At 38.0% G+C, this 13,059-nt stretch overlaps 1 protein-coding gene across 3 annotated transcripts in view; it reads left to right on the forward strand.

Annotated features, from left to right (window-relative positions):
* The window catches only part of trps1 (trichorhinophalangeal syndrome I), a 176,849-nt gene extending 164,472 nt beyond the window's left edge, over window positions 1-12,377 (forward strand). For all 3 annotated transcript variants that reach the window (XM_041808723.1, XM_041808725.1, XM_041808724.1), the window contains exon 11: window positions 4,758-12,377. In XM_041808723.1, coding sequence (XP_041664657.1) covers window positions 4,758-6,353 — 1,596 coding nt within the window. In that variant the 3' untranslated portion in view covers window positions 6,354-12,377. The remainder of the gene's footprint in view (window positions 1-4,757) is intronic.
* The last annotated feature ends 682 nt before the right edge of the window (window positions 12,378-13,059 follow it).

Here is a 13,059-nt window from a genome sequence, read left to right on the forward strand (position 1 = left end):
ATCACACCAGGTTGATCCATTGCCGCTCACAGCTTGTGTTAAAGCCCCAGTTGAACCAACAGAGAAGCTTTGCACTATAAGGACACTCGCTGTATGTTACTGTAACTACACACATCAAACTTGTAAAGTAGCACTCACACAAAAAGGGGGCGTTCAGCTTGTTACCTGGCTGATTTTCAGACTATACTTAGACTGAGCTGTTTGCCACCTGTAATGCATTTTTAACCAGTAATGACATGTTGCAAAAATCCATTCAGAGACAAAGAGCAGAAACTAAATCGATGAAAGGATGGATCCATCTCTGGTATGCAACAAAAATTAACAAATTGTAAAACCAAAGAAGACTTTTCTAACATGTTTTTTTTTTTTGTTTGTTTTTTTTTTTTTTTTTTAAGTAATAAACAACAATAAAGGACAGGTGAGAAACACAATACAGGCAGAGCTGTGTGGAAACACGCAAAGTAAAAAAAAGAATAAGGTGCCCTGTAAAAAACAAACAAGTTGAAAATATGCAAATTTTTTGTTGAAATAGATTACATCAAAGTTGTTTTAGTTGTGGGCTTAATTTTGATTAATCCCAAATAAGTTAATAAAACTCAAAATATTAGAGGCAACTGATTACATACAAATTTTGAATGGCTGAAAATAACTGTATTTGTATAGTAGCAGCTACTCAGCCATTTTAAATTATATCCACTCAAATTTACTTGTAACTTTTTAAAGTTCAAAGACCATGTGGAAACTGTCCTACACTAAAAAATTTGGTTTAAATCCAACTCAAAACAACATGTTTAAGGACTTTTCATAAAGCTACATAATGCCACTCATCTTTAGTATGCTATCCATTGGGTTTTTGTTTTTCCCCACATGCAGGACTTGTCTAACTGAGTCAGTAACTTTACCCAAGGTGCAATGACCTATGGAATCCTGGGAAAACTCTGCAGATTAAGGGATGATTGTTAAATAATTTGAGTACAATTACAAAAAAATACCTAAAGTGATTCAGTACTGTTTTCTCAAAAGTAAAAATGTGTTCTTTTAACCCTAAAAAATAGAGCTGAAATCGTTATTTTGGATTTTGAAGTAAATACAACTGATGATTTTTTCAACACCCTTCAACTGCTCAGCCTCACAGCGTGGCAGAAACAAGACAAAACAGAATCGAGCAGGAACTAACAGCATACCGTAGATTTTGTGTTTCTTCTTGATGATCCTAATGAAGGCTGCAAGCCAAGATGGGCTGTGACTGAAAAGTCAGTAAAGTTGCACTCATGTTCTCTGTTGAGGCCACTCTATCATTTTTTTTTTTTTTTTTTTTTTTTTGCAGACACTGATGAGCACTGTGGTGATGGTGTGTCTAGAAAAAACAGCTGACACTAGCGCAAAATGTGGTGTTAAGTGGGCACAGGCCCTCTTCCCCTTTGATGCCTTGGGAAATGCCGTGTAGTGAGAAAGTGCCCATCAATAGCACACTCCTGCTTTTTTTTTCTGTACTTTATTTTATCAATTTTCCTTCAAACAGATCAAATCCTCCTTAAATCAGTCTGGAATTAAGACACAGCTTTCCTCCATGGGGGCCACTTTTCCTTTACCATTGCTTTCTGTCCTTAAGCCAGCGTTTTTTTTTTTTTTTTGTCCCTGCACCCTGCTTTCTACTTTATTCTTATTACTTTCATGTCCCCTTCCTCTACTTCTCTCTCCTCTGCTCACTATATATTACACCGGCCAAATATTTATTTGCCTTGCCCTTTTTCTATTGTCCTTGATTTCCGTAGCTACAAACATGTAAGCAGAGCACCATAAACAGTAAGGGGAGAATTATTTGCCTGACAGATTTTAGTAAATGTTGAGTCTCCTCAGTGATGGATCTTTTTATGCTTAAAGTGAAGCACAGTCTCTGTGACACATATTTTGGTGAGCAGACATACAGAGGCTGTACAGGTACAAACATGACTATGAATACAAATACAAGATGAATCCTGGAGGATCTCAGCATATATAAGACCTAGATTACAAAGCATATGCGATTTATTGCTTTTTCTTTAGATAGAACTCTTCACCTTGTTCTTTTTGCTTGTCACCCACTTCACCTGCCTCTTTTTCAATCATCCATGCTCTTTCATCGTAATTTCTAACCATGCCTCTGCTCCTTCTTGGTCCTTCTCCATGCATCTTTTAGTGATTGGTTCTTTATCCCCTACAATATATGTCACGAGCCCAGCATCACGTATGCACATATGAGCATTGAAGGAGATTGCTACAGAGATGTTTTTCCTCTGAGCCATTCAGTGACAGAAAGCTTTGTCAAATCAAGCCGCCTGGCTGTAAGAAGATTAATAAACTGTTTTAATGCAGGAAAAGCTCCTCTCTATCCAGGTTGAATAATTTTTTTTAAGTTAATGTTCTGTGGAGGTCATTTTTATTATGTGTATTTAGAGAGGAGGCTTCAATGAAGTTGGCTTTTCTTTTGTGAATGATAGAGAGTCATTACTTTGAGTTGAAGTGAGACACTTAAAAAAGGCACTTTAAACTCTGCAGTTTATTTCACTTTTAAGTAGACAAAATCTTTGCCTAATTTGAGTGGAAATGTGTTTGACTGGTTGATTTTTTTCAGTCTGTCTTTAGGAATGAAACATCAAAATGTTTTTCATCATCAAGTGCTTCTTTAAATCCCAGAGGGAAACTCAAGAAGAGACTGGTTCTTGTATATGGTGTAGATGCTAGAGAGCAGTTTTTATTCATGTTAATTCTGCTTCATTCTTTTATTTTCATCTCAAATATCCAGTTTCTCTCTGAATCATTAAATGTCTTAAAATGTTGCACTGTTTTTTTTTTTGTTTGTTTTTTAACTGGAAGAGCATCCTTAATCATAGTTAATACTAAAATGAAGGTGTACTGTATGCTCACATATTTGTGAAGGATCTAACAGTAAAGTCAAAGTTGAGTCGTCAGGGCAAACTTCATTAACATCAGATGTAAGTGCTCCCTCTGGTGGTACGGGTAATAATCACAGTTCAACTTTTGTACCAGTTTTGAGCATGTCTGCTAATTGTTACTCTGCCGATGCTTGTGAAATAAGACTTTTTGATTTGGATTGGCTTGACTGTTTTTTAGAAGCGAAAGCATAACCTTAACCCTTATTAAAAGTATGGAAAAATTATTTTTTATAATTCACATGGTAACAAGTGGCAGGCAGTTTTTTGGTCGTTAGGGCAACCTCTGAGCAGCAACCTGAACAAAAAAGGCAGAACCCATATCACTGCTGTTAGAACATTGAATCTACAAACCCCAATTCTATTAAAAAAAGATTGGTTTTGAAATAGTGTATTAAATATGCAATTGCAAATAATTTTCAACCTATGTTCAATTGAATACAGCACAAAGACAAGATTTGTTTTATTCAAATTGATTTTTTTCTTTAAATGTACAAAAATTCTGAATTTAGGTCCTTCAAAACATTCCAAAGAAGTTGAGACACCAGCATGTTTACCACTGTGGTACATCTCCGTTTCTTCTAATAGCTGTGTAGGTGTTTAGTAACAGAAGACACTAGCTGTTCACGCATTCAAAGTTTAATCCTTCCCAATTTTAGCTTGTTGTATATCTTAAGTTGCGTAACAGTGTGTGGATGTGTTTGAAATCCGGTACTGACATAGTACCTAGCAGACTGAATTACAACAAATGAAAGGCACACTCTCCACTTTTCTTATTCCATGTTCTACTGGCATCCTTTAAAGATACTTCGGTGAATCATTCATGATACCTTTTACACACTTTTTCTAAAGTATCGATTTAGCACATGATCCCATACTGATGTAACTTGTGCAGCATGTGGTTTGGCATTGTCTTCCTGAAATAAGCAGGAACCTCTCTGAAAAGACTTATACTTGAAGGGAGTGTATGTTGCTCCAAATCCTGTATACTTCTCAGTATAAATGATGCCTTCACAGATGTATAAGTTACCCATACCATGGCACTAATACACCCTCAACCATGCCAGATGATAGCTTTTGAACTAAATGGTGATAACAACCTAGATTGAAATTTTCCTCTTTTTGCCCAGAGGACTTAACTGCCATTTCCTCTGGATGCTGTTGCTATATGAGCTTAGCTTTGTATATAGTCTGAACCTACATTTGTAAATGCAGAAGCCTACTGTGTTTACTAGCAATGGTTTGCTAAAGTGTCCCCAAGCCCATGTTGTAATATCCATCACACAATGATGCCAGTTTTTGATAAAGTGCTGTCTGGGTGATCAGGGTCACAGGCATTTAATGTTGGTTTTTGGTCTTGCCCCTAACATGCTGAGATTTTCCAGATTTTCTGAATCTTTTTCAAAGAAATTATGGACTGTAGATGGTCGAATCTGATATCCATTGCAGTTGCATTTTGAGAAACTTTGTTCATAAACTGTTGAACTATTTGCCTATAATACTGACAGCTCACATTACTATCTGTTACCAACTAACCTTCATACCTGTGGAATGCTCTAGAGGTTTTGAGCATTCCAAAACTTCCGTAGTCTTTTTCTGCCCCATAGGAAAACTCTGAATGTTTGTATATTTTTAAAAAAAGAAAAATAATTTAATTGTCTTTGTGTTGTATTCAGTTGCATAAGGTTTAAAATGATTTTCAAGTCACTGTATTTTTTATTTACATCTAACACTGTCGCATCTTTTTTTGGAATTATCTTTCTCCACTCTAGATATGTAATTTCTAACCTTTTTTCATGTTTGTAATGTTTCTTTGTCTTGCAGACACCCAGACCTTTAAACATCATAAAGCAGAACAATGGCGAACAAATCATCCGCAGACGAACCAGAAAACGTCTCAACCCTGATTCGCTGTCATCTGAAACCCCCGCCTCCAAGCAACAACGCATCACCAGTGAGGAGCGAATGAACGGGGAAGAGTCAGACAGAAGTTGTGCTTCAGTCAAAAACCAGCAGCCCTCGCCTCGCTCACGATCACCCAGGTCTACTCAAGCTTTCCTCGCCAATCAAACTTTAGAGATCCACAGACGAATGCCTCCTCTGCTTCTCCCTTCACATCCTCCATCCTCATTGGTAGCCGAGGGCAATGGTGGCCTCACAGAGGGAGGGATAGCATCGAAGGTAGAGGGAGGTAAAGGAGGGGGATCTGAAAGAGGAAGTCCAATTGAGAAGTACATGCGTCCATCAAAGCCGTCAAGTTATTCCCCTCCTGGTTCACCCATTGAGAAGTATCAGTATCCATTTTTTTCCTTACCATTACCTTTAACCCTCTCACCTGATTTGACCCCTGAATCTGATTGGCTCAGATTCTGGAGCAAGTACAAGATGGCCACTGCATCTGGGGTTCCTGGTAGCATCAGTAATCTAAGCAGCCCCGGTAGCCTGGGAAATAACGCCCATTATCTCGGTGCAATGGTGACTCCTGTACAGCATCATCAGCAAAGCTACACGGTGCCTTACAGCGCCTCTCCTTACTCTCCTCTGCCTCCTCCCCCAGCTGCTCCTCACTATCCTCCTCCTCCTCTTCACTCGCAAACCTCTTCAGCAGCCTCTTTAGAAAGTGAAGCTCCGCTTGATCTTGCAATAAGACAAAGAGATCCAAGTGCTGCCAACGCGCATATGTCAACAAACGGTTCTGAGAGGAGAAGGCAAGAGTCACCGCTTGCTGAGAGGTTGATGGAGAACTGGAAAGGAGTGAAAGAGGAGGAGGAGAGGACGGATGGAGGAGGGAACCAGAGGGAGGAGACAGGAAAGGAAGAAAAGGTTCATTTGGTAAAAAGTCGATCAAGTGTCCCAACCAATCGCACAACGGTCGAAGTGTCCACGCAGGATGACCTGACCAACCGATGCATCCACTGTGGGATCTACTTCCTAGATGAGGTCATGTACGCCTTGCACATGAGCTGCCATGGCGACCAGGGACCATACCAATGCAGTTTTTGCCTCCATGTGTGCACAGATCGCTATGACTTCACCACACACATACAGAGGGGCTTGCACAGGTACGCAGATAAAATGACACAAAACAGAGGACTAGTGCAGGAGGGCGTCATTCAGAATGCTGCAGTGATGTCAGAGCGAGGGAGTTATGATGTGACACAGGAGGGAAAAAATGAAGGCGATCAAAGGGAGATCATGCATGAAAGCAGCGATGTAGTAAAAGATTGTCATGACAAAGCAAAAGAAGCTCCTAGAGATGAAACAGGAGTTGAAAAGGAGGTAAAAGATGACAGTCCGGATGTCACAAACCAGGAACTTGGAGTGAAAGTTGTATCAGGTAGCAGTGATGACATCACACAAACCCCAGAAATGACTGACGCTGATTCTAAAGACTTAGCTAAGAATACAGAGAGTAATTAATCTGATGCCTTTGACTCACACAACCCCTTAAGAACACATTTATACTTTGGAAAAATAAGCTGTGTGCCTCCTTGTTGCAGGAGGCTATCTCATGTCTGAGTAGACCTAACCTGGGCTCTGAATGGAGAGCACCCTTATGCTGGAAGCACTCGGCTGTCAAATGGTCAAAAATCATAGTAAGATCCTGCTGAACTGCTGCAGGGACAGTAGTATCCAACAAGGCATGAAGCTGAAATCACCTTTTAATAAGCAGCCACTTCATGTGCTCTCCAGAGAAGAGGATTGGAAGCTCCACTGAACGTTGGACCGATCCCGTTTCGGATGAGTTTGAGGAGCTCGGCACTTGCACAGCAACTAGACAGCAGAGCAAAAAAAAAAAAAAAGAAAAAGAATGCTGGAAGCAAACTATTTTATTTGAACTGGACTGAGCTGGTCCTTTACATGCTAAGCTTTAGTGAACCCCAAACTCATCTGATGTGTTGTCTTCTCTTGGTACAACCAGATCTGATCTGGTTCCTCCTGGTCCAGAGCATGACCGTAACTATTGCACCACTGTGCAAATGGATTCAAAACCAAAAGTTCCTTCACCTCTCTCAGAGTGAAATCAGATTGTCTTTGCTGGTGGGGTCATCTTGGTACAAATGGATCTGCTTTCACACGTGCCATGTTGTTTTAAAACTGTTGATGCAAAATCACCACAGCTGCAAAATGGCCCAAAGTGGGAGATTTGTTGGGTTTGATTTGACTTGAGACTTTCTGAACTGCTTACAGCCAGTTAAAACTGGTCTAAATAACCGGAGTGATTCCGGACCGAAGTGTTCTCTTCATCCATTTGGATCGAACCAAGTGACTTCATTTTTTACCTTCCTCTGTGCCATGATACTAGCTATGTGCCTGGCTGCCTGCCTAATTGAACAACCATCTATTAACCTGCTTAACATTTATATTAATAAAATAATAATGGTAATAATAATAATGATGTTGATGTTATAGTACAAACATGCAATTTGCTACACTTTCCTATATAATATGTTATTTTGTAAAGGCAAATAATGCTTTTTTTGCAGGAAATGGTACTATAAAAATTAGTCTATTTGAGTTTGTTACATTTTTAGCTATTGTGTTTTTTTGTTGTTGAGAATGTTGCATCTTACACAAAATGGTACAGCAAAAGAGGAAAGTTGTGTGTATGTGTGCAAATGTGTAAATGTGTCTATATGTGTAAGGAACAAAGGATGCGTCCGTCCCCAAACCATGATGTAAAAATAATGAAGGCTAGCACTCGGTTTTCCAGTCCTCAGGGGTCACATGTGTTGCACACCAACCTGCCTGTTACAGCATGTGACACACAGTTTTTACATGTTAAATGCTTTTAGCATGTTATGTAAGGTTCTCTTATACATGTTTCATGTGTCAAAAGGTCAAAATAGTCTTAGTATATTACATTATTTTTTCTGTTTGTCGTTGACATGTTGAGTTACATGGTTTAATAGAGAGACTTAAGAATTAAGGGAGATAGACCCTTATTTCCATAAGGATCAACCATTTGTGTTATCTGTTTGAGCTTTTTGCCTACAGTGTTTTATCCAGTCTGTCTCATATGTTTGAGTTTAGTAGGTAACTTCTATTTATGTAGCATGGTAGTGTTGTGTAAAATCTTCAAAAGAAGTTGCCTTGTCAGCGATTGGGAGCTGTTTCATCTTAGTGCTAAGAAACTACTAAGAAAAACTCCAAGTTATAATTCATAATTCAGTGAAATCAAATGCTCCTTTCGCTTTTAATTCAAACTAAATGATCCCTCTTTTTTACCATTTATTTCTCGTTTTAGTTCCTAAAAGAAAAGACCTTGTTAAACTCTGAGTGTCTCTTTAAACAAAACTTCACAGTTTCTCTCCTTTATTTTCATTATTGAGAGAGTCGGGTCCTAAAGTCGCCCTGTTCTTCTGAGTGAATCAACAAAGTGGCCAACTTGCTTATTTTTGTAAAGAGAGAATCACTGCTCCAGCCTTGATGCCTTAGTTGCTAGAAAACAAACACAAAAATCACCAAGGGACTCCTTTGAAGGAAACAATAATAGGCAGGAAGAAAATAAAAGACGGGGAGGAAAAAGAGAGATATTTTTCTATGCCAAAAGACATGAATGAAAACTATTCCGCAGAGTGCCTGCTAACTTTTACAGTTTTGTTTTTTTTAATAGGTATGTTTATCCGTGTCAAAAAGTTTGTAAGTTATGAGTCATGTCAGGCAAAGTTGGCAACAGATTCCCATGTACCGCATCATCAGAGTGATCTGCTTGATTCTTGAGATTTGCCTTTTTTACCCTAGAAATTAGGTGCTTAGTGCTTTTAGAAAAGGGCATCATGCTTTTATTACTGTTCTTATCATTATTTTTCTGTAAATCTATGACAGTTTTTGGGAGATATGCCTAAGCAACCATGATCTAAAACTTCAACATCAGTAAGTTATTCTGTGCTGTTTCAATTATTCAAAGTGAAAGTTGTTCTGTTTGGTTTTTGTTTGGTTTTGTTTTTAAATAGCCTGCATTCATGAAGTGGGTAAAGGTAAAAATCCTCAGTGTTACTAATTTAGAAAACACTTTATCAAGAATACGTTTTTAACATTTTCTGCTGGGTGAAATGGAGATTTCAGATAAAGGCTAAATTCATTATTTCTTAAGCAGGCAGTGATGTGAGATGTTTTCTTGTAGAAAAGACAGAAAGAGTCAGAGAAATGCTGAACTTTTCAACTGAACATTGTGCTGTCATCAGCGTGGAGGAAATCTGGTTCATGCTGCCAGTATTTTCCTTAAAGCATATTTGGCTTGACAAGATTCTGTACCCATGTTTAGGCCAAGTTTAACTTATCTTGATATATATGAGCATCTTTGGTACATGTTTAAAAATCAAACTTATCGGTGCTTAGTTTGTTTTTTTAAAACCCTAAGAAACTTTTCCATTTATGAATGAAATACAATTAAGATTTGCTGTTGTCTAAATGCAAATAAGTCTGCCTTACTATTTACACATTTATAGAACACAAACTTCTGTTGAACAAACTATTTCTACACGTGGAGGGTGTTTTTTGCTGTGTGAGCACCTTTACCTGTATGGCTTATCTCTGTGTATCACAGCTGTCAACATAGGCTGGCTATACTTTAGACAGTTCTCAAATCTTAACCATTTTTAGATATTGGAGACCACAGATGTAAGGAAAATTTTAACCAATTTTAAACATGTCAACATTTGAATGCAAACATGAGACCAGAGGTTTCTGAATGTTCTGCTGAAGTACACTGATGTGCTTTAAGGCTAGTCTAGTTGTGCCATGGGACTGTGTACAGCCATATGTCACTACTACACAACTATACAACAAAAAATACTGTAACGTGTTAAAGAGGCTACTTTATATATGAATATGGTGTGCCTTTTAATTTTGGCCGTTTTTAGTAACTTCACAGTGGAGATTCAACAGACATAAGATCTCGCAGCCACTGCTCTGTTTTGCAGCGGAAAAAACAAACAAAGAGAAGAAAAAAAAAAGGGCTAATGGGTTAGCATACAGTAGGTCTGCTCTAGACTGAAAAGATACCAGTTGGTGATGCTGCCCAGTCAGCCAACTCTCGTATTTTTGCTGGTATTTGCCATTTTTTTTAAATATTAAAAATCTCGTATTAAGTTTTGAAAATATACCGTCTCCTGTAGGACACACCTGATATAAAAAAAAAAAAGATATTAAACAGCTTTTCAATCAGGATCCGGCTTTTTGTGATCACGTAAAAGAGCCGGCTCACTAGCAGCCAGGAGAAAGTTTTGAGCAAGAGAAAAGTTTCAGGTAGGCTCGCTCCATAAACTTCTCCTTTTTCTGGTGTTTTTTCTGTGATAGCCTTACTTACATGCCTGGCATGTATAGTAAAGCATTTTCAGTCATCTTCAGTGGTTTCATGCTTATGCAGACATTTCTTGAAACAATGCCATGTTTGTGGGGAAAAAAATATTTAAATGAAAAGAATGAGATTGTTTTCATATCTGTGAACAGAAATCTGTGGATTATCGTATTGGCATCACACACTTGAGAATTATTTCAACACATAATCATGCACAACAAGCCTCAAATCAAGTTACGCTTCTCCGATGTTGGGAATATGCAAATTGGATTTACAACTGTCAAGTGTGTAGCCAGCCTTAAGCTTATTTTCATAGTTACATGGCTAAAAATACTGAATTCTGAAGTTTGCCCTTCATTTGCTGTTCCATCCTACTGTATAAAGACTTATGAAGTCATTTAAAAAGCATCATATTCCTGAGTTATCATAGGGAATCCTGCGCTAATGTTTTTTTTTTTTTTTTTTAAAGAATAAATGTGCTGTAGCTATGGGCATCCTTTAAAGGGCTGCTTGCATGAATCAAACTGTTTACATTAGCGAATGTAGCAACAAAAAAAGGAATGAAGCAGTGCTTTGTTGAAAAAGAACAAAAAGGAAGGACTGAAGGGGGACCTGCTGGTTTGGATGGATGGGTGCCTTTGAAGAAAATCTGGGGAGAAGGTGGGAAAATGGGATCAAATGACTTTTGTAGTGGCTGATAAAAGAGGTTTAGTTTACGTTTTTGTTCATCCCTTCACTTCTGTTTTGTTTGTCCCTAAACCTGCCTTCAGAATCTCTCAGATCTTTCTCATCTGTAGTTTAATTTGACAAATAACTCTCTCTATCAACCTCTCTTTTATCTCTGCACCTGCAACTGTCTCCCTCTCCCATCCACCTCCTCTGTACTTCACTCTCCTCCGTTCCCTCTCTGGATTATGGTAGTCTCAGTTGGTCGACGGTATTTAATGGGAGTTAAATGTCATACCTTGTTACACCCAACAAAAAAGGCTGAGGTTGATTCAGTTACCCCTGACAGACAGGAACCTTTCAGCTAACTTTAATTTCTTTGAATTTCCTCCTACTTGAATGATCCTTGGGTGTGTTAAAAGATAAAAACCTAAAGTAAAAGTCCAAATGCTTGCTCGGAGCAAAAAGTGGATTTTCTCAGATTTAAGATCATTCGTTTACAAAACAGGACTTGCATATTATACATTCTACATGAATTTTCATCTTTAATAAGATTTGAAGTCTTATAGGAGCAATTTTCATGAGATTTCTGGGAAAGAGGGCTTAGATATTAGCAAAAAGAAGAATTTCTTATGACTTCAATTCTTCCTTAGTGAACTGAGGATCCTCAGTGGTCTGTAATCAAATTGTACTTTTCATATTATAAATGTCCAATAATTCACCCATCAGCCTGGTTAGGATGCTGTAAATGTTAATCATTAATGATAACTGTTGATCTACAAGTTCTGGGAGAACATTTCAGTTATTGTTTCTGGTTTCAAATGTGCAAATCTGGTAGGAGATGCAGTTCTGCAGGACACAACTGACCTTATTTTACTTCAATAATGAGTGTATGTTTTAGGTTTGATGGCATTTCACACCAGCGTTTACATTTGGGGGGCCTTAACAAGTGTTTTCATTTTTGTCTTTGTCAGAATGTTTTATAGAAATTGATGCTGTTGCTTGCACTCCATTTATTATGTTCTTATTGCCAAGGAAGGGACAACACAAACACACACACAAAGACACAGAGCAGCAGTGGTACGGATTGAGTGTACATTATGGGATGTAAAGTATTAACCATGGGAGATAAGGGAGGCCAGTTTCTTATTGGTCAGAAACACACACATACATGCATACATGCACAGACACATGAACTATGTACATTTAACCAATATATTTTAGTAGGTTTTTGTTTCTATTAAGTTGAACAGCTTTTATAGAAAATTTTGATTTTTTTTTTTTAGGTTATTTCTTTCTCATGTTGTATTTTATTCTGCTACCTTCTGTACGTTATTGTTTTTCAGGTTTTGTGTCATGCAAAAATATTTCAACAACATATTTTGACAGCCAAGAAAAAGTTTGTTACACAGCTAAACTTGAAGAATAATGTTGATGATGATGACGATGATAATAATTAATAAAAGTAATAACATACCAACACATGACTCTGGTTGTTCCATCTTTTATTTTCAGGATCAGCTTTATTGGCCAAGTATGCTTACGCAACAAAGCATTCAACTCTGGTTAGCTTGGCTTTCAATTATAGGCATTAAAAATTAAATGTAATAAAGTTATTTTTTCTAGAGTATTTAAGTCCATGTGCATTGATAGTATGGTTGCGAGATTTTCAAGGTGTGCAAGAATGCTGACTCAACATGATCATGAGTTTAAAATATACAAGGTTGTGGGCAGATCTACACAAGGGAAGATACACTATATTGCCAAAAGTATTGGCTCACCTACCTTGACTCACATATGAACTTAAGTGACATCACATTCTTAATCCATAGGGTTTGATATGACGTCGGTCCACCCTTTGCAGCTATAACAGCTTCAACTCCTCTGGGAAGGCTTTCCACAAGGTTTAGGAGTGTGTTTATGGGAATTTTTGACCATTCTTCCAGAAGCGCATTTGTGAGGTCACACACTGATGTTGGACGAGAAGGCCTGGCTCTCAGTCTCTGCTCTACTTCATCTCAAAGGTGTTCTATCGCATTCAGGTCAGGACTCTGCAGGCCAGTCAAGTTCATCCACACCAAACTCTCATCCATGTCTTTATGGACCTTGCTTTGTGCACTGATGCACAGTCATGTTGGAACAGAAAGGGGTCATCCC

This window comes from Cheilinus undulatus, linkage group 16 (assembly GCF_018320785.1).
Source record: "Cheilinus undulatus linkage group 16, ASM1832078v1, whole genome shotgun sequence".
NCBI classification, from domain to species: domain Eukaryota; kingdom Metazoa; phylum Chordata; class Actinopteri; order Labriformes; family Labridae; genus Cheilinus; species Cheilinus undulatus.